At 42.2% G+C, this 22111-nt stretch overlaps 1 protein-coding gene across 3 annotated transcripts; it reads right to left on the bottom strand.

Moving 5' to 3' along the window:
* Positions 1-1501: 1501 nt before the first annotated feature.
* LOC133095155 (glutathione S-transferase A4) lies at positions 1502-17303 on the bottom strand. Of its 3 annotated transcripts, XM_061196092.1 has the most exons (8): positions 17226-17288; positions 16497-16551; positions 16146-16250; positions 9619-9670; positions 8003-8135; positions 6983-7124; positions 5285-5416; positions 1502-2367 (listed from the first exon to the last, which is right to left on the bottom strand). In XM_061196092.1, exons 3-8 carry the CDS (start codon positions 16233-16235, stop codon positions 2245-2247), a joined length of 672 nt encoding a protein of 223 aa, XP_061052075.1. In that variant the 5' UTR covers positions 16236-16250; positions 16497-16551; positions 17226-17288; the 3' UTR covers positions 1502-2244. The 3 variants fall into 3 exon arrangements, with proteins under 3 accessions (XP_061052075.1, XP_061052076.1, XP_061052077.1); XM_061196093.1 differs by lacking the exon at positions 16497-16551 and having other exon boundaries at positions 17226-17303; XM_061196094.1 differs by lacking the exons at positions 9619-9670; positions 16497-16551; positions 17226-17288 and having other exon boundaries at positions 16146-16248.
* Between the last annotated feature and the right edge of the window lie 4808 nt (positions 17304-22111).

Here is a 22111-nt window from a genome sequence, read left to right as displayed (position 1 = left end):
GGCTTACAGTCTACACAGCAGGCCCTTGAGTAATAGTATCAGGCAGTGGCCCTGGGTAGTAAAATCCCACCCAAATGGTCTTATAACAGCTCAAATTTCTTGCCATCCCATAAAACTCAATGATAGAGACCCTTCGGTGTTATCAAGTCAATGTCTGGTTCCCACGTGTAAATGAATCTCCAAATGAGTGTAAAGCGTTTACCCTCCCTGAAGAGTTGGAAGGAGCAATCCAAAAGACTGTCCTCGCTCAGAAACCAACTGCAGGTTCAGGGAGTGTCCCCCAAACACCCTCAGGTCTGGTCATCTGCTGGAAGTACTCACAGAACTCACAGAAAACGGTCATACTCACAGCTTCGGTTTATTACACAGAGAGGATACAGATAAAAATCGGCCCAGGGAGGAGATGCACAGGGCAGAGTCCAGGAGTGTTCCAGGCTCAGAGCGCCCAGAGGTCTTCACTCTGCGGAGCCATGGACAGCGCTAACTCCTCCTGACAAGCATGTGTGACAACAGAATTCTGTCACCGGGGAAGCCCACCCGCGCCTGAGTCCAGAATTTTACAGGAGCGCCATCGCGTGGGCGTGACTGACCGCCCACGTGGCTGATCTGTCTCCAGCCCCTCCAGAGTGGAGCTGACACCACATGACCCGGAGCCCCTGCCCAACATCACATTGTTGGTGCGGCTCAAAGCCTACGCCCGAAATCATACAGTTGTTATCTGGCTGGCCCAGGGCCCCCGGCAAACAAAGATACTCCTATCAGGCATGTCTCTGGATAGTAAAATCCCACCAAAATGGTAGGAGAGATTCCAAGGCTTAGAGATCACCTCCCAGAAGCCAAGGCCAGACCTGTCTCTGGGGAAGGTGAGACTCTTTACTGCATCCCCATCCCCATTTTCTTCTTTTTGTTCTCTTGCTCCCAGGAAGCTGGTGGAAACATCAGCCGGGACCACCAATGCTCCTCAGGCCTGCCCGGTGGTGCACCTGCTGCCCTGCCTTTGCTCCTTCAGTAGTTCTAAATATTAGAGCGACGACAGAGTGCTTGCATTGTGAAAATGTGAAGACAGAGAACAATCTTCACGTCTGCGTTGCGTTTTCCTCTAATAAAACCCTGAGGGGCTTGCATTGACTGTGACAGGCATTAAGGATCACCTCACAACTGTCTGTTTTTCACATCTGGGCAAAAATCCCTCCTGTAGTAAGGAATGAGTGTGTCCACTTTATAAGACGCGGACCAAACACTTGCCTTTTTCCAGTTTTTAAATTCCTAATTATTAGATACTCTCAAAGCGGCAATTCTTTCTTTTCTAAAATTACTTCTGCTGTTGACACATCTATCTTGCCTACTGCGTGGTGAATTTTTTCTAAAGCAGGGCCTCTGATCTAGGGTTTTGTCTCCTGGCACCATGCTTGGCACATAACAGGTGGTCAATTAATATGTGAGATGTAAGTCAACACATGTTTAAAGCAGTATTAACAAGCCATACTTTTAGTTCTGAAATGCAAAAAGTTAGAAGCCTCCAAATAACCATTTGGGTAGTAAGAGGACAAAAGTTAAATATATTTATATTTTCTTATACTTGTGTCAAATATAACTGGAATGATAATGATGTTTGCCTGTAGGGAGCAGAACCAAAGAAAACTGGGGGGACAGGGCTGAAAAGAACACTTCCAACTGTATAGCCTTTTATAATTTTTTGATATTTGAACCATGTGAATGTATTCCAAACGATTTAATTTAAAAATTCTAGCAGCAGGGCAATGAATTGTAAATCCTTTATTTTGGCAAATATCAATGGCATTCGTTACTACCATGGATCTATTATTATTATAGCTCAGAGGAGAGTTACTCACTATCTAGTGAATTCCATTGTTATTAGACACTAAAAACAGGAAGAGACTGGAGGGGGTTGAGAATGGGATAAGGAGAGGAGAAAAGGAGCTCAGGGGACAACATGAAATCCTACCCATCCTCGTTACCAGGAAATGAGTAGACAGAGCAGATCTAACTTAAATGCCGGCCCCTCCAAAAAGGTTTTCAGAAGAGGTCCCATAACAATCACTCACTGGACAAAAAAGGTTGATGTTTCTAGAAGAGATCTCCTTGACATGAAAGACCAACTTAGGAACAATGTACACAGCACCACGACAGAGCTGGATCACGGCAGCCTGGCTTCAATTAAGACACAACTGTGGACACAGCGATTTCTGGGGGACAGCGCTCACTCACAGCCGTGCTGCTGTCCTACGGCATGAAGATGTTGTACACGGTTCTCACGTAGATGTCATCCGGAGGAGGCTTCCTCTTGCTGCCAGGTTCAAGGAATTTCTTAATTGTAGGGATATTACTTATTTTCACTGTGAACTCCTGAAAAGGGAAAACGCAAAAGTTCAAGGCTAAAAGCAAAGGTATTCATTTCTACGACAATAGGGCGGCGCAAAATGGCCCATCAGTTTGGGGTTAGCAGATGCAAACTATTATGTATAGAATGGATAAACAACAAGTTCCTACTGTATAGCACAGGGAACTATATTCAATATCCTGGGATAAACCACAATAGTAAAGAATATAAAAAAGAATGTATATAAATATGTGTATAACTGAGTCACTTTGCTGTACAGCAGAAATTAACACAACACTGTAAATCAACTATGCTTCAATAAAAAAATAGACCAAAAAAACCCCCCAAAATGGTCCATTAGAATATGTTCAATAAATATTTGCTATAGAGATCCAAATAGAACTGTCATCCAGCACCTGTTTAGGGTCTGATCTCTTGGTATGATCATTTATAATCTCTGCCAACAGTGGCTGGAATCTAGGCCAGGCTCTATACAAATCACATGGTTCATACCGAGATGTGAACTCTTTTCAGAGACAGAAAAATAAAAAAGATACTTAGGATAGGCGTATACTTGCTTAGAGGAAAAAAGGAAGGACGAAAAAGACATAGGAAGTACCTCAAATGTATTGATCTCAGAAAAAATGCATTTAAATAAAAGTCATATAAATAAAATTGTTTTAAAAATTCATCAGATAGTACAAGTTACATTTTAAGATTCAGCTGCCTTGACAGTTTTACTCCTATTAACAAATGAATCCTCTTTCTGGCTATGTGTGAAAGATGGCCAGTTGCATTTTTTGTAGCCTAGGGCTCAGTTATCAGATACCATATATTCACGTAAACTGTAATGGAAGAAAAAAAATCTTATTTTTCATTCATAGAGTCAAATCTTACCAATTTTCAGTAATTAAGAAGAAAAATCCATTTGATCTGGTGAAAATTCTGAACTATACGAAGAACTGTATATCCATCATATATAATTATTCTAACAAAATCTTTCAAAATAAAGAGGTCATTTATTGTTATTTAATAGTATAAAAAGCTACTATTTATTAAATGTCTACTATGTACAAAGCACAGCCTTAATTAAGCAGGCATACAAACATACAGAAACATTCATACATATATCACTAATATTAACAAAAACTCTAATAATTATGTCAATTCTATGTAAATATGACAATCTTCTCTTCTTATTACTTATTTGAACCGTTTGTATTACTGTATTTGTATTATTTGTGTTATTACCAATAATTAGAAGCTTTTTCCAAAGGATTTATCATTTCAAGATTTACCTGGGGCTTACACATGTCATGTATAATAAAACTTTTGTGACTTTTGACTATTTTTTTCCCCCTTTAATCAATGCAGGAGTGACCCTTTAATTTAATCAGATCTGGTGTTAGATTCTGAAGTCCTTTAATATTGATACTTGACCTGTTCAGGTATTAAATTTGTTTACACAGAAGTACCTGGGATTTAAAAACTAATTGTTAGCATCATGGATGGAAAATATCCACAGGTCCTTGGGCCGTTTCAGGGATCTATTGGTATTAAAGTCAAACTGTAAAATGTCCATCTCTGTGCCTGCAGGAAGAAAGGAACAGAGAGCTAAACTATATAATGGCTTTTTGCCTTGTTGAAGATTTCTGTTCTCATTTTCTGGGTGTATGTATTTAACCGGTGGTTGCTGTCCTAATTAGTATGTCAAAATGATGTTCACTAGACTTGGAAAAAAAATTTTTTTTAAAGTATATGTGTTACTCTTTGGAGATTTACTGTGTGTCTCTCTTGGCTTTTGATAACTTGGTCAAAGATGTGTCCATCTGGTCTTTATAGGGGATTGGCAACCTTTTTCTATAAAGGACCAGTTAGTAAATATTCTAGGCTTTGCAGGCCATACGGTCTGTATCAGAACGACTCAACTCTGCTGTGGTAGCACAAAAGCAGCCTTAGACAACGCATAAATGAACGGGCCTGGCTTTGTGCCAATGAAAGGTATTTACGGACACTGAAATTCGAACTTCATATAATTTCATGTGTCATGAAGTATCACTATTCTTTTGATATTTTTCCAACCATTTAAAAATGTAAAAACCACTCTTAGCTCAAGAGTGATACAAAAACACGTGGCAGGCCTGATTTGGCCCAAGGGGCCAACCCACCAGCACAGAAGAAAGCCCATTGCATTTGGAGATAAAAGGCTAAGATTCTAGACAAACTTGAGACACCCACTGACGAGGCCATCAGGCTGCTGACGTCTTTACCCTGGGTCTCTATTTCTTCATATGTATTCAATATATTGAAGGCATTGGATGAAACTTGCTTTTTAAAGCCCTTTTCTGCTTCTAAATTCTATGATCGATCCTGCAAGAATAACACCGAAACATCAACTGAGTCACGCACACAAGTCTGTCCTTGGAATTTGAGGAAGAAGAATGGTGAGAATTCTCTGGGGTGATGTTTAGGGTGCCTCTTATTAGCTCTCAGAACTCAGGCTCCAACATTTCCAATTTGAGACCATGTTATTTCTGAGAAAGGGAGCCACACCCTGATGACAAGGCTGTTTTTGATGGTGACTCTCGGGTCCTCCCGTCAGCACAGCCAGCACAAGCAGATGAGCAGCCCCTGGTCCCTACAACTACGTCTACAGCAGGTCCCTGCTGGCAAACTGTGTATGGAGTTTGTTGCAAGAGTGTAGTCATGCAACAATACCGAGGGACAACTTCTTTCACATGTAAACGATCTTTCAGCTCTAAGGGTCTGGGAACCAGAAAACCAATTTCAAGTCTGCACCTTCATTTCATTTTACTAACTAGAACCTAAAAGAATTACACACACACGCACGCACACACACCCATACACAGCCTACCAAACAACAGATATCGAAGGAAGGCCTAAGAGTTCTGGGCCAGTCTTCTCAAACGTCGTTTTATGTACCTGGAGGTGAGGAAAGGCAGACAGGATATTAGGAATTTTCTCTTCTAGAGCCAAAATGGTCTGGAGTAGAATTATGTCTGCAAGGCTCAGCTGATTACCAACAAGAAACCTTTGTCCATGACCCCGTAAAACCTGCAGGGTATAAACATTTTACATTGGTTATAATACTTGAGATGGAGAAAATGATGAAGCTGTGGAATCAGTGCAGTATCTGAGAAGGGCTGAAACTACGACCTTGTCCTTTTATCCTTTTACGAATAACATCAACTAAGAAGAAGTTCCCTATATGAGAGGGAGAGAGAGAGAAAGGTGTAGAAATGAAAGCATCCTTAAGTATCTGCTTTACATCAGAACGAGACCCTAAAAAGGGGAAGGAAATATTAATTCTAGATTTAGCATCCAGGGCTTTAAAAGGATACCTCTATTCCATAAATGTATCTACAGAAAAGAATTAGCCCTGATGCATTCAGGGGAAGTGATGTAAGACGTAAAGCCACTGGTCCTGTCCAAGGAGTCTAATCTCATTTGCCAGTTCTGTGTTTCTGTGTGTCAGGACTCACAGTCATAAACTAGACATGACAGTAAAAAAGCAGGCTTCCTTTCACATCTTCTAAGACAGGGAAAATTAAAAGAATGAGAGTTCATCCTGACTCTCATTTTGAGAGTAACACAGGGGCAGAGATTCATAGGAATAGATGGTGATCGGGAAGGGGCAAGAAACAGTGGTAGAACAGGGAAGATGTCCTTTGTGGATGCCCGTGAGTGTGAGTGTGTGTTTACGTGTGTGTGACAAGGACTCTAATATGACTCCAAATCAAACAGAGCTACTGGAGCCGGACAGGGAGAGGACGAAGAGTCCAGAGTGCAGTCCTGGCTCCCGTCTTAGGCATGTCACCCAGTCTCTCTGTGATTCTATTTCATTACGGGTAAAAAGAAGGTGACAATTATTTAGCTCATATGTTCGGTGGAGCCCTGACACAGTCTGGGCCACAGGGACAGAGGAACCGGCAGTGACCCTTCTCCAAGGCACCTGTTCCTCCCTCGTCCCAGCACATTTCTGCATCATCGTATTTTACGTTCACAAACTGCCTGTGGGCAAGAGGCCACGAAACCAAGGACAGAAACACTCAGAAAATATCTCTCCTCCTCTTACATCTAATTCCACATCAATGGCCAGAGGAAGTCTGCCAATTCCAGATTTTCACGTTCTCTTGTTTTTTAATTGAAGCGTTTAAAACAGTCCCTCTCAGTTGAGGAAAAGAGAGGAGGAGTTTGAAGCTCAGAAAAACAGATAGGGCAATGAGACAAGAAATAACAAAAGAGAAAACAAAAAGAGCACAGGGAAGAGAAATAAAACAGCAATGGTTCTTCTCTTTATACCAAACTATCAGGTAGGATGATGAAAGAATGAGTGAAGTAGGTGGTTTCTTCTCTTCTGTACCCTGCACAAGGTGGCACCTGGCGAATGTAAGCAATGACAATGCACACATGGGTGAGCCCATATTTTCCCCAGAAAACATGGAAGACTCTGGAAGAGTCTGGGAAGCTCCAAGGCATCCTGGCTTTGTGCTGATGGCACCTGTGAGCCCTCAGGAGCCCAGGAGGTCGGTCCAGCAGGGCTCAGCTTTACTCTGCCTGAGCAGAAAGGGGCGTCTGTGGTCTGGTGGTGCCGCGTTCACAGGCTTCACTGCCACCTACCTTTTCGAACACAGGAAAGTATCTAATTATAGCCTTCTGGGCCATGTTCACCACTTCCTTTTGCTGATCGTCTGGTTTGAGGAAAGGATGCATGATAATCAGTTCCAGAAGATCCAGGGTCCCCTCCACATACATGTCAATCCTTCAAAACACGAAAAAGCGTTTTCTCAGTCACCCCTCTCTTTGAACTCACTGGCTTCCACAACTAAGTATCCAGAGTGTTTTTCTCTTAAGGCTCTGGCAACTTAAACACCAAGAAGCATTCATCTCCACCCGTCCCTTTAGAGCAAAGATGCAAAGTCAATTCTAGCTGTGATTCAGAAAAATCTTTCAGAAAAACCTGTCACAAATCTCAAAGCACAAGAGCCACGAATGTCCTTTCTCCTGGCCCCTACTCCGCCAACCTCACTCCAGCACCTAGGCTTGGTGCGGGTGGAGCTTCACATTTGTAAAAATAGTGGGTATCATTTATAGGATGCTTGGTGTGTACCAGGCACGGTGCTAAACACTCTATACCCGATATTTCATTGAATCCTATGGCATTATGAGGCATGTGCTGTTATTATCCCCATCATACTGGAAACTCATCAGGACACTGGAGCGTAACACTTTGCCCTGGGTCATGATCCAGGAGGTACAAGGACCAGGCTCTGAGTTCAAATTATAATCCAGTGCACAGTATCCTGGGCCTTGAATGTCACAGAAGCTTCCTATTCCTAATACTCAGCGATAATACATTTGCAAGAAAGGTATAAAAAACTATCAAAGCATTTAAACGTGTTGAAAGTGCGCCACACCCCAGACACAGGCTCTAATATCTGAATTCAATTCTTTTCTCTCGTTTTACTCAGACTCTCTGTACTGATTTTCCAGCTGGTCTTGACGACCTTTCTGGGCGTTTGGTCCCTGTTCCCTCTAACGATACAGGACATGAAGTGGACGGGTGTGCTGTAGAGGACGACTAATCAGTTAAGCATTGGTAAGTGGAAAAGTGAGAACACGCCAGAGGGGCCACAGTACAGGGTTCTCTCCTTGAGATCTTTGCCGAAGAGATGGTGCTTGTCCGCTATATAGTGGAGGATGCTCCGGGTCTGCACTAGCTTCATCCCATCAATTTCAACCATTGGCACTTGTTGGAACAGCAGGTGGTTACCTGGGAATGGAAACCCAGAGTTAGAAGTGATCTCTTCCCTGCACCCCCATCAAAACATGCTCTGCTGAATGAAAAGGGACAGTGGGATCACAGCCTTAGGAAACAGTGTAAAGCTCCCCCAACTTCATTCAGGGGTGCAGATTTAGCCATAAAACAAGCCTGAAAACTAGCATTGATCCAAATCTTCCCTTTTGATTTTCACCCCAGGAAGAACACCTAGCCTCAGTGACAAAGGGTAGGGGAAACGTAGTGAAGACATTTTTTTAGAGGTGCGCTGCCCAATACAGTAGCCAGTAAGTGGCGTGTGTATACTTAAACCTAAATTTAAGTTAATCAATTTTTTTGTGTGTGGCTGCAATGCACAGCTTGCAGGATCTCAGTTCCCTGACCAGGGACTGAATCTGGGCCCACAACGGTGAAAGCCCAGAATCCTAACCACTAGGCCACCAGGGAACTCTAAATTAATCAAACTTTTGAAAAATTTAAAACTCACTTCATTAGTCGCCCTGGACACATTACAGGTGCTCAAAAGCCACATGTGGCTGGTGGCTCCTGCGCTGGCCATTGTAGAAGAGAACATTCCCATCACTCTAGAATGTTCTATGACTGCACTGCTTTGACAATCTGATCATGAAACCTAAGTCACCAGCTGATACTCACGTACAGGTGTCCACTACCACAGACCACCTACCACCAAGTACGCTGTCACTGGTCAAAAAGTAACCCACTACTTTCTTCAAGAAGCCTGTCTCAAACACTTTCCCCACACCAAACGTCGGGGAGAGTTGCAAGTATAGCATACAGCCCAGCCCTGGGGGGGCTCAAGGCTTGGGGGCACATGCGGGTCGAGGGGAGATGTGTACTCAGCACAGGCCTAGTGACGCCAGGCAATGTCACTCATGACAGGGGCATCACAGCCCTGCAGAGCTGGTCCCTCTCCGAGGAGCCTTGAGTTGGGCCTCAGGACCCTGCTGATGGCCGGGAGGGAGGATGCTTACAGGGGCCTGGGTGTGGAGGGAGGGTGTGACCAGGAGTTAAAAGGGGGCCTTTCACTGATGTCACACCTGTTTGGTACTTATTTCAGAAAGCGGTCCAGTGTAAACGGTGACTTTTAGCTGCGTACTTCAAGCAGGTGCAGATGCCTCAGGTAATTCGGAGGAGGTGGAAAATGAGGAGGGAAGGGATGAGGGAGAGGAAGAAAGGGGGGAAAGGTAGAGGAGGGCAGGGGACGAGAGAGAGATGGAGAAGGGCTGCCCACTGGGATGGAGGGAGGAACTGCTCCTTCCCTTTCGCCAGCTTTTATAGAACTACTGAATACGAAGAGACTTCCTGGCAATTTCGGCTACTGTTCTCTCTTGCTTGTCTGGTTTTAGGATACTGGTCTGGATGCTTAGTGTCAGCAGTATCTTTGCCCTTCCACGTAAATATGGGTTCTTACAAAAGAAAATCAGCATTACCGACAGTAATACATTTTGATACTCACCATCCTGCAACTTCTGCAACTGTTCTTTTGTTTCTAAAAATTCTTCATCAAACTAAATTCAAAAAGACACCCCCCCCAAAAAAAAGAAGCGAAATGTCATTACAGGTTCAGGACTGAAAATACCAAGTTAAACTGCCTCAAAAGCAGAGAGAAAGAGCATACTCAGTACCCACATCTTGTTTCTAAATATCACTGGACTCCCAGAAGAAAAGGTTGACTCTGTTATGTCAGAAAGTGAGGACGTACTCAAAGACTAATGGATATGTCAAAAGCAAAGGCATGCAGGACCCTACCCGAGGGATTCTCTAACCACATCTGGGACAATTTAAATATCGAAAAGAGTGATATCAGTTATGGATTAGAACACAACAAAAAAATCCCTGTGTCCATAAATGATGATTCTAAAAACAAAAGGGAGACGGAAAGCTCTCTTTTACAGAATTAGCACTAATTAATGTAGAATTATTCCTAATTAATGATAAAATTAGAAAATCACCAATTTTCACCCTATAATGTAATAACTGATTCTGATAAGGATCATAATGGATGCTGAAATCATTGGGTCATGGGGCATAGAATATTCACACAATCTCAAAGTGTCACCCCACAAGTTCCTTATTATGACAAAGAAAAAAACATCTCTGCAGATCTGGAGATCCCACCATCCACCTAACCAAGTGGTCAAACTCAGCTCCCCACTGGCGGACACCCTGAGACATCACGTGCTCCCTGCTGTGACACAGTGAGGACACTGCACCACTGCAGAAAGAGCTCGCCAACCGATTTAACTAGGATGAAACTGCAAGGTGAAAATGGGGCATATCCAGAATGTGGGACACTCTGTAACATAAATGGCCTGTTTTGTTTTTAAGCTCCTCCAGGACGTGCAACGTTTGGAAACTGGTCTGGGGGACTTTCTGCCTCTGCTGTTCCCACTCTGTGGTCCTCACCACTTGTCTGGCTCCCGTTTCCTAGCCATCTATCCTCTTCCTGACCAAAAGCATGAATTCTGCTCTCAAGGGCAAATCTTTATTTAAAAGGGAATCGACTTTAGCCAGGTAGTCCTCTTCTGATAATTCTTTATGTCATTTGGCCTCCAAGTCACATAACTGATTCTTTACTTCTGTTGGCAGAAATTCATGCAAGAGAGTCAATTCCTCCTTCACACATTCCTTTTCTGTTAAGTGAAGGGTAGGGAAGAAACAAACAAAATGCAGGTTCTGTTCTATTGATAGATGAAAAGAGACTAGAGAAATAACCACCAAATATCTGAATCTTGATTAGCTCCTGGATGGGGGGAGGGGCAGTTATAACTGCTAAATAGTTAAATAACAGTTACATAGACTTTTGGGGGACGAGAGGGAACTTCTGAATATGAATTGTATATTAGATGTTGTAAAGTTAGTGTTAACTTTCTTAGTTGTGACAATGATATTGCGGTTATTAGAACAATGATTTCTTTCTTTCTTAACAGGGAGATACACGCAGATGTCTGCAACTTACTTTCAAGTGATTAAGAATAAATAAAGCAGAGAGCGAAGAGGGAAGGAAGTAAATGTGGCAAAATGTTAACAACTGGTCCATTTAGTTAAAAGGTGTCCATTGTACTATTACAACTTTTCTGTAGGTTTTCAAGTTTTCAAACTAAAATGCTGGGGGGGGGGGCGGGGAAAAACACTGAAAAGTTTCTTTTCTTGTGATAGATAAAACTCGTGCTAATGTACTGATGCCCTTCACATGCCCACTGAGTCCCAGATGGTTCCCCACCAGCATCTCTCCCTGCGCTGCCCCATCATCCCAGGAGGGGCAGAGATGACAGCATAGACATGGCCATTCTCTCTTCTGCCTCAACGGGCATCAGGATGTGTAGGCATGGCTTCTCCTACTCCCAGGGTCCTCTCGTGTGAGGAGGGGGCCTCAATGCCCCTAGAGGCACTCCATCTGTGGCCCAGGAAGCACTAACTTCAGGGCAAGAATGTTCTAGGCATGTGTCCAAATGCCCAGCTGGTCAGGTGTGATGCTGGTGGTGTTCCCTCTGCACCACGGCTCCCACACTTTTATGACCATGATCATTTATAAAGCACATGGGGAAGTGTGTGTGTGTGTGTGTGTGTGTGTCTCCAGGCTCATCCCTCAGAGATTCACATCCAGTAGTTGGGAGAGACCAGAAATGTACATTTTAAAAAAACGAGTCCTTCCAAGCAACATGGATGGACCTAGAGATTAACATACTAAGCAAAGTAAGTCAGACAGAGAAAGACAAATATCATATGATATCACTTATATGTGGAATCTAAAAAAAAAAAATGACACAAATGAACTTATTTACAAAACAGAAATGGACTCATACACATAGAAAACAAACTTATGGTTACCAGGGGGGAAAGGGGGTGGGGGAGGGATAAATTAGGAGTTTGGGATTAGCAGATACACACTACTATATATAAAATAGAAAAACAAAAGGACCTACTGTATAGCACAGGGAACTATATTCAATATCTTGTTATAACCTATAATGGAAAATAATGTGCAAGATATATATAACTGGATCACTTTGCTGTACACCCGAAATCAACTATACTTTAATTAAAAAAAAATTTTTTTTTAATTCCTTCCAAATTGTTCCAATTCTGGTTTTTGACTTCTGGGAACACGTAGCAAAATGCATGCTCTCTCTCACCAGAGAAACTCTCTTCAGTCAAACTTTATACAACTTGGTCTGTAAGAAGAATCTAGCACCGGAACAGGAGATTAGAGGGCAGGAGAGGGAGGAAGGGAAAAAGTCAGCAGGCAGAGCTCAGAGGAGCTGGTGACTGTGTGCCCGCTGCTGCGGGCTGTAAGGACAGACAGCGTGCGGCTTCCATCCACACAGTCAGCCCTCTCTGTGCCCTGATGGGGTGCTGTTCCCGCTGGGCTCCTTGGAGAAGTGCCCGTGTCCACACCACGCGCTCCCTCTTCACACGCCCCCTTCTTCTAAGTGAACTGCCCAGAAGTCCTGAATGAGGAGTTAGTGGCCTTCACATCTTCTCTTTTACACTGTTCATCCCCCTCTCCACAGGGAGGATGTGACCAGGTTTGGGGTGGGGGTGGTCTTTGGGCCCATGAAGCTCCAAGCAGCCAAGAAGCAGCATCCAGCACAGAGCAAGGTCTGCGGACTCAAACCAAGCGTGAGATGGAGGACTGACTCCCTGGATTAGGCCACGCTGTCTCTCAGCAGGTGCGAGGCACCTAGTTACTGGGATGCGTATGCTTTACACATCAGGCTCTAACCGACACCGTGACCCTGGGAATCATGAACTCATCCAGCGGCTGCCAGCCTGGCCCTCCTGTTTCAGATCTGTATGAGCACAAATGTAGCTGAAAACGTCATTGGGCACCGAAAGGAGAGGGACCCCTGGTACCACCTTTTGGGAATTGTTCCTGCAAACCACGTGGTCAGCCCTCGTGAGGGAGGCCAGTCTAGCTCCCTCCACCCTGGTCAGAGGAGTGGGCTTGAGAGCCACGCTGGGCTAATTACTGTACCCCACCTGCCTGCCTGGTTGAGGGTAGGTAGATCACATGACCCATGTTCCTTTTTGTTTTTCTTACTTAGGGCTGGGTTTCTATGACTGTAACCAAGAATGCTGACTCACAGCAGAGTAGGAGGGGCAGAATGAAGCTAGGGAAGAGGAGCTTTGACAAGGGATCCTAGTACATACACATATAAGACACCCTCTTCAAAACCTATTAAATAACTGCAAACTCAGAAGCATACAGGGGTTAGACAGGTGACATAAATCAGCTGACTAGGTTCAAGTCAAAGGATCAAGAATTGTTTCACTTTCCTCTTAATACAATTAGAAAATATGTCCTGACACAATAGGGAATGGTGGGGACTGTGCAGACTCGAAAGGTCCATCTCTAGGGACCGTCCCTACTCAGAAGCAGCAATTGCTGCCCTATGGAAGTGAGGCCCCAGGATCATCAGATCTTCCAACTTCTCAAGAGAAGTCAGAAATCAGAATTTGTATATAAAAATGATACCGACTAATTTAGAAAACTGTAAAAACACTGTGTGGTGAGTTATAATGATGGGCAAGGAAACCAAAACCAAACCAAACCAACAATAAGAAACAAAACCCCAAACCCATCAACCCTCATTTGTCACCTCTGGAGGTTGCTAGGGTAACGACTCATTATTCTGAAAATTGATAAAGTGGCAGAATCAAGCATTTATCCTGCTTTTCTTATTTGAACTGTACTTCAAGGTAATTAAGTAGTTAATCAGTGAACAATTACTCTTTATAAGAGTATCACAGTTAATAAATTTAGGTGAAATGATAGAAATAGAAAAATCACCATTTTGTAACCTCTAACAATGGTGATGATCAAGGCTGCAAAAGACACTTGAAAGGGTGATGGAGGAAACTTCATATTGTGTGGAACAGGCTAAGGTCACAGGAACACACTGATCAAACTCAGCAACGCTGAAAACGAGACAGGCAGACATCATGCACCCCGGATGTCGCACAAGAGAAATATGATCACAGTATCACCTCTGCCGCAGTCTGGCAGGAAAAAAAAAAACAGAGATAGAAAGAAAAAAAGGAGCCTGGATTTGATCAGACTTCTGGATCCAACTAGTAGTTTACAGGAAATATAGAGAATAGAACATGTTAAAATGAGAGTAAAGCTGCCAAATCCAGAATGGGGTGCATTCTAAACGCAGTTTCTTCCACAAATGGCACTAGAAACAAATGCAGACACTTAGCACCCAGATCTTGGCTGCTAATATCATTTTCTAATAAAAGGGACCAGGGCTCTTTGGAGAAGTACTAGGGCTAGGGCAAGGAAAATACAAGATGAGCCTGGAGCATCTTAGAGTGTCAGAAAGTGAGAAAATGCTGAAGGAAAAAAAAAAGTAAAAAGGGCTACATGGAAAGGACATAAGAGCCAACCTGAAAGAGCCCCAATGGCCAAAGCTGGAACTATTTGAGCAACAAAAGAATTATTGAATTTTAATCGAAAGGATAAAATAAATATACTTAAATTCATGCTGATATAAATAAATGATGGAATAAATAAATAAATGGGGGGGGGGAGACAAATCTTCCTTACATAAGAATTCTAAATGCAGATACCAGGAGGTAGAGCTTAATTCCCATCCTTGGGAGTGTGGGCTGAATTTAATGATTCTCTTCCAAAGAACAGAGGGAAAATTAGTTGATGAATGAAGGAGCCAAGTGACCAGGCTTAACTGCACCAGTGACGACTCATGATGTCCTGTAACCCCTCATATGATGTAATAAGAAGGACACTTCACTCCGTGGTCTTCTTCCCTCAAACCCGGTCTAATCATGAGAAAAACATCAGACAAACCCAAAATGTGGAGGATTCTACAAAAAACCTAACCAATACTTTTCAAGACTGTCAAGGTGGTGAAATAAAGGAAAGACTAAGAAACTGTCACAGATGGAGGAAAGCTAAGGAAACATAATGACTAAATACAATGTTGGATCCTGGAATAGTAAAAGGACATTAGTGGAAAAACCAATCAGATTTGAATAAAGTCTGTAGCTTAGTTATGCACCAATGTTAATTTCTTGGTTTTGATGTGGTTAGGTAAGATGTGTTCATTAAGGGAGACAGAGACAGTTACATGGGAACACTCTGCACTATCTTTAGAACTTTTCTATTAATCTGAAATTATTTCCAAATGCAAAGTTTATCATTTTTTAAATGCAGAGGAAATGTTACAGATTTTTTAAAATACTGAACAAAACGTAATCAAATGCAATGTGTGGACCTGATTTAGATCCAGACTGAAACAAGGCCTGTTTGAGACAATCAGATTGTTAGGTGATAATAAGGAACTGTTGTTAATTTTGTTGGGTGCGATAATGGTATTGTGGTTATGTTTTAAAATGCTCATCTTTTAGAGAGCAAAACTGAAGTACTCACAGATGAAACATAAAATATTCCCAACAAAGCAAGCAGAGGGGAGGAGATAGATGAAACAAGATTAGCATAAAGCTGATGGTTGTTGAAGCTGAGTGACAGGTACATGGAACTCATGGCAATGTCCTATCTTTGCTCGTGTTTGAAAATTTCCATAAATAAGACGCTACAAGAACAGAACAAAAACAAGACCAAAACCATTGTGGGCCAAAGCATACAGGAAGGAATGCAGACAAGATAGGAAGGCTGCCAGTCTGAAGCCACTGAAATAAATACGAAATTCACCTAGAGATTATATATTCACAAAAGTTCTGGCTCTTAACTGGCAAATTGCAGGTTCGTTCCTTTTCTCCTCATTAATAAATATTTACTGGTGGTAGATCAGAAGCCAATGATTAAAGCTGAAAGTTAAATACAATTTCATCAACTACACTCCATTTATAAAAAGTCTTGAGGGGAAGGACTCTTCTGACTCACTGAAGCAGGTCTGTAATATTAGTGGGAGAGGACAGGGCTCTGCCATTGACGTTTCCCTCAAGTCTCAACGTTGTAGGACAAATCTGTGCAGAAACAGCATATAGGTAGGGTACCTCGACTCCAGCGGCAGCTAAAACCCATCGCACGGATTCCATCCGGCCTCGTCCATTTGGATAGTGGAGTTTGGGCTTCGTAGCCATCATGGCCTTTCAGGTTTTCTGAAAAACAAACGCAGCAGCTCCTCGCAAAAGAACAGCCTCAATTTCGAGTCCTCAGCCCAGAGCTCAGGCGCTAAATGAATATTCAGGATTTTGGCACAGAAAACTGTTTGGGGGGTTTTGTGGTGGTTGGAAGGGAAGGGATTTTGTGTTTGTTTTTTTAACTGCGTTTTCCCTCACTCAATAAAAAGAGACCACCATTTTAAAACTTAAAAAAAAACAAAACAAAACACTTGGCTTTCATACCGTTTCATATCGTTACGATTTATTACTCTGGATCTTGGGAAGCTGGGGCCATTTGCTGTAAAGACATCTATCTGTACTAGCAGCACGGGACTTCACAGAATCAGAACATCATATACTTTGACCTTGAAAATCTGAGATTTCCCAAATTCGGCCTTTACAGTCCAGACGCCAAGGGCCGCGGAGGAGACGTACACACCCGTGGAACCTCTGCAAAAATTCACTTTCATACGCATCAGATTTGAGCCTCACAGCAACAGGGAGGTAGGGAGGCCGAGGATTACTACTGTCCGCAAGACGTGCGTCGGTGGGCAGGCCCGCGGTGGCGGCCCCGGATCCTGCACGCCCCCGCCCCGCCCGGACACGGGCCCCCAGCCCCGGGTGCGCCAAGGCCACCGATCGGCGGCCGAGATAGGCTCCCGGCGCTCCGCGTGGCCGCTCAGCCCGTGCGGCCCGCCCCGGGGAACATCCGACCCTGCCTTCCACCCAGGGTTGCTGACTCCACAGAGCGGGTTAATCATGATACGCACACCGAGCCAAGCAAGACCCCACCCCAGCCCAGGGGCCCCCGTCTGCCCCGATGGGGGCGGGGGCGCAAAGGACCGGGGCAGGAAGACAGGCATAGGATGAATGCGGGGATGGTTCCGGGATGGAGGGAGAGTGAGAAGCTCGGAGCCGGGAAAAACAAGACGAGGGGAAAGGGCAGGTGGGGGCGGCAGAAGGGAGACAGACCTGGGTCCGCTCGGAGTGACCAGAGCCGCACAAAGCCCCCAGCAAGCTGTCTGCAGCCAGGGGACCCGTGGGCGGCCCGAGGCGCTCTCGGTGGGCGAGGCTCCGGAGGATTTCACCAATAGACACAGCACTATTTAGCATGCCCCTCCCACCTGCAAGGCATGCTGGATAATATGAAAACAACCCAAAATTAAGCCCGTTTTAACACCAATTTTAGCAATTTTAGGGATTAAGTGATCATTTAAGTGTTAGTTAGGTTAAGACTTTAAAGTGCCTTTTAGAGATCCGACTAGGGAAAAACAAGTCGACCTATGCAAAAAGTTAAAAATCTCTTCAGGTTTATATACCGGGTGCTTCCCTGTGTTCCTTCGGATGTGAGGGCGATCTGGCTGCGACATCTGTCACCCCATTGATCGCCAGGGTTGATTCGGCTGATCTGGCTGGCTAGGCGGGTGTCCCCTTCCTCCCTCACCGCTCCATGTGCGTCCCTCCCGAAGCTGCGCGCTCGGTCGAAGAGGACGACCTTCCCCGATAGAGGAGGACCGTTCTTCGGTCAAGGGTATACGAGTAGCTGCGCTCCCCTGCTAGAACCTCCAAACAAGCTCTCAAGGTCCATTTGTAGGAGAACGTAGGGTAGTCAAGCTTCCAAGACTCCAGACACATCCAAATGAGGCGCTGCACGTGGCAGTCTGCCTTTCTTTTGACAATGTTTTTAAAAAAGGATCAAGTAATTCATACAAAAGAGGTGTTTTTGAAAAAAAAAAAAAAAGTTCCATATATAGCTATGTATGTAACAGCTCATTATTAAATGTGTGATTATATAATTTATATATATAAAATATATATTCATATATATAATATATATTATATACACATATGTTTTCTATATTATTTTTTTTATATATTATATATATTTACATATACATATATTTTTTTCTCCTCTTCCCCCCTTTTTTCTTCCTTGACCCAGTGAATCGTCTTGAGCTTCTCCTTCATTTTGTACACTTTCGACAAAACTGCTTTAAGCCACAGGTTAAACATAGCACCTTCTTGGATGGAAGGAAGTGGGGGCCTTGGGGTAGAGGTATCAATGGGGCTAAAAAAGTAATTTGGCTGGTAGATAAGTAAGAACTTTAAAATATTTTAAAACCGTCAAGGTTAGTATAGAAAAATTCACATGAATTTTAAAGTTAAAAATATATGCCTCCAAAAGGCCTTCAGAACTATCTCTTGCTTCTAGAGGCAGCTTCTGCTATTTTTCAGGCTATAGATGTTGTTGATTATTGTTTTCACCCAGGACGGGTTTTTGAGAGTACCTGGCTTGAGAAGCCTGTGCTGCTGATCAATTACAGCAACTAACGAGATCAGATTTTATTTTCCATAGATTTCTCTGGCAGAAACGTGGAGGATGAATTGGGACTGTGTGGGGTGGGGAAAGAGAGACCTGTTAAATGTCCGTGTGAATTATAGTAGTATCATAAATTTGAAGAAGATGGGTAAGAAAAGGTGAAATATTAATGAGGTGGAAAGGAGAAAGAGAAAAGGTCTAGAATGATGCCCCCCCCCCAGACACACACACATAACACACACACACACACACACACTTCCTTTTCCACCTTCCTTGTTTATTTTTCATAACATTTATTGTCATCTAACATACTATATATTTTATTTATTTTGTTATCTGTCTGAAATTTTGATAGAATGTATATTCCAACAGGTTAGGGATTTTCATATTTTTTACAATATAATTTTGTATACCCTGCTCTTAGAATAATGCTTAGCACAGAGAAGGTGTTCAGAGAACACTTGTTGAAAGAATGAATGAATGGACGATACCTTGCTTCTAGCTCCGTAAAGCTTTGGGAGAAATAATCATGAGTAGGTTTGTCTTTCATTCCTGCGAGTCGTACAACTGGAAATGTCCACTAGACAGTTGAAGAGGCCGGTGGGAGGTTGGGGTGAGCAGATGTAAGCTGTTATATTCAGAATGGATAAACAACAAGGTCCTACTGTGTAGCACAGAGAACTATATTCAATGTCCTGTGATAAACCATAAGGGAAAAGAATACTAAAAAAAGAATTATATATATGTATAACTGAAGAACTTTGCTGTATAGCAGAAATTAACACATTGTGAATCAACTATATTTCAATAAAAAAATAAAAATAAAATTAAATTAAAAAAGAGGCCAGTGACAACTCAGAAGAGAGGACTGAGATGGATTAACTTGGCAGCAAAAGGGTGATTTTATCCAGAGAAAGTACGTAAAATAAGAAGAAAAAACAAGAACAGCTGGGCACACCAAGAGGCAGGAAAGTCACTTTCAAATACGAAAAGCAATATGTGTTCAATTTCATTTTTCTAACTCTGACCTAACACAGAGATTACTCAATGTGACATAGGTAGGAAGCCATATATATTTCTTTTTTTTTAAAAGTGAAAGAAGGTTTATTCAGAGAAATACACACTCCACAGACAGTGTGGGCCATCTTGGAATGTGAGAGAGGCGGAAGCCATATTTTGCAAACCTGCTGAAGGTGGTCATACTTTATCAATTTTTTCCAACCCACCTTTCTACAAAGATTCGCTTTCATTGAACTAGGTAGGACAAGCATTATTATAAACGTTGTTGATCAGCCAAACCTTTATCTCCATTTACTTATTTCTAATTGGTTGAACCATATCAAATTGCTGGTATTTTACTAATTTTTTCTAACCTACAAAAATGGACACTTCATACGTCCAACCTAATAAATTAGGGGTCATATCATCCTAGTGATCTTGTTTACCTGAAAGAGAAACTAAGGTAGTGTCATAAGACTCTCATTAAACAAGCTTGTGGAGAAATTAAAAACTCCTGTTATAATAATTCTGCTATTCTACAACAGGTATGCTTAGGTCATTCTGCTCCTTGGAAGCCCCTGAAATCATTCTATTCTTGGAGACCCTTGGAGTTGCTCTCAGCCTGGGACAGTCTTACTCATGGTGTCGTTCTACCTACCTGATATATATCAATATATTCAGAGACCCTGGGAACTCGTCTCAGTCTTTGACCCTTCCCGCATCCAGGTCCGGGGATATTCTGAGGCGGAAGAGCACATCACCTACGGATTCACCAATACAAGGTTAATTGGTAAATCATGTTCCCTCAAAATTCTTTCAAGGTTTCAAAGAATGTTTGGGAGAAGAATTTCCTGTGGAATCCTGTATGGAATTCATGAAGTTATGAGCTTCTTTTGAAGGTTTATATTGTACATGTGAGTGTGCTATGAAAGCTAGAAAAACGCAAGGTAGGTATTAATCATGATGAAATCAGCAACAAGAAATTGTTTTGACCTTTTTTTTTTTCAAATATTCCTGGTCACCTAACTTGCTAAAAGCTAGATTTAAAAAGTCTCCACATTGCAAGATAACGCTTCCTACTGCTAGTCTAAGTATATGCTTTCAATTTCACGGCAGTAACACTATATTAAGCGTTAAGGAGAAGTTATAAAATATCAACATTCCAAATTAGGAAATAGTAATGTTATTGTTTGATGGAAGAACATAAAAACAAAAACAGAACACTCAAATCAATTTTTCTTAAACTGTAACTTTATTTGGAGCAGAATTTTCCTTAAGTAAAGTTAACGTTTTTAAACACCTTAGGACAAACTATTCAAGAAAGGAACATTTTATTTCAGAAGGGGCTTGAGTAAGTGGTTTTCTGTCCTCCTACCTTCCCATCGTATGAATATTTGCTTTATAATTAAATATATTCTTAGTTACTCCCTTGTAATCAAACCAGGAGACTAAATTGCTGTCAGCACTGAAATATCCACATCAGAAGACTGTTCAGGTCATTTTAAATTCACATTAGCACAGTGACTATAAGAAACTGATAATACAGATTAACGTGATATTTGCCCCCAGTTTGTCTTCTATGGGTTTCCATGAGAAGGTTCTCACAATAAATTATATAAAATACAGTACTTTGGTTGGAAATTGTAAAAATAATTCTAAAAATTAACCACATATATTAAACAAACAAGTTGCTACAGTATGCTTTAAATGATATAAAATAATTAGTATGTCAAACATTTTCTTATAAACATATTGCTTTGGATCATACATTGAGCTGAAACATACAGCCTGCATTCTTTTTCTCTCCTAAATGGCACAAAACAATGGCTTGATGCCACCTCATAAAAAAACATGGTGCCCGTGAACTCCAACAGTACTGGTAATTTGCACTTAAAAACAAAACGATTCTTGCGTTACATGGGTTGCCTTGACTGTATTCAATTTTTGATAACTCCAGATGATGACATAGCGTCAGTTTATTAGACGTATATCGTCCTTTAGGCAAGAGATGTGTCTAAAAAATTGCTTAAAAATCAGTTTTCTTCCTATTTAAATCATACATGAGCTGGGTGAGGGCTTAGTAATTAATGGCAGCTTATTGTCAAATTAACAATCACACCAAGAGTAGCTTTTATGCCCATGCAACTTTCCCTGCAGTTCACACACATACCCTTTGGCATACCACTGTCACTGAACCTTTGGGCACTGTACCATTTCCTGACGTCCCAGAAAGCTTTCTGCCTGGAAATGAGGTACGGACGTGGATAGGTACAGTTAAACTCATCATTCTTCTTGGTGTCTTGCAGTAGATTTTGTAAGTCTATAGTAACTAAAAATATACGCAACAGGTAGCATTTCATTTTCACTTAACAAAATAATGGTGACTATTTGCTTCTATAGTAAACAGCTTGTATGCTCAATTTATCCTTTACCCGTTTCAGGGTGGGGGAAAAAGAGAACTTTATAGGATTTTGCTAGTTCTTTAGAACTGACATTGTTCTTTCAGCCTTCTAGTTTGCTCAATGCAGCGTCAGCTTCT

The sequence above is a fragment of the Eubalaena glacialis genome, chromosome 7 (assembly GCF_028564815.1).
Source record: "Eubalaena glacialis isolate mEubGla1 chromosome 7, mEubGla1.1.hap2.+ XY, whole genome shotgun sequence".
Taxonomy (NCBI): domain Eukaryota; kingdom Metazoa; phylum Chordata; class Mammalia; order Artiodactyla; family Balaenidae; genus Eubalaena; species Eubalaena glacialis.
The sequence above is the reverse complement of the archived record's forward strand: the minus strand, read 5'-3'. Positions and strand labels throughout refer to the sequence as shown.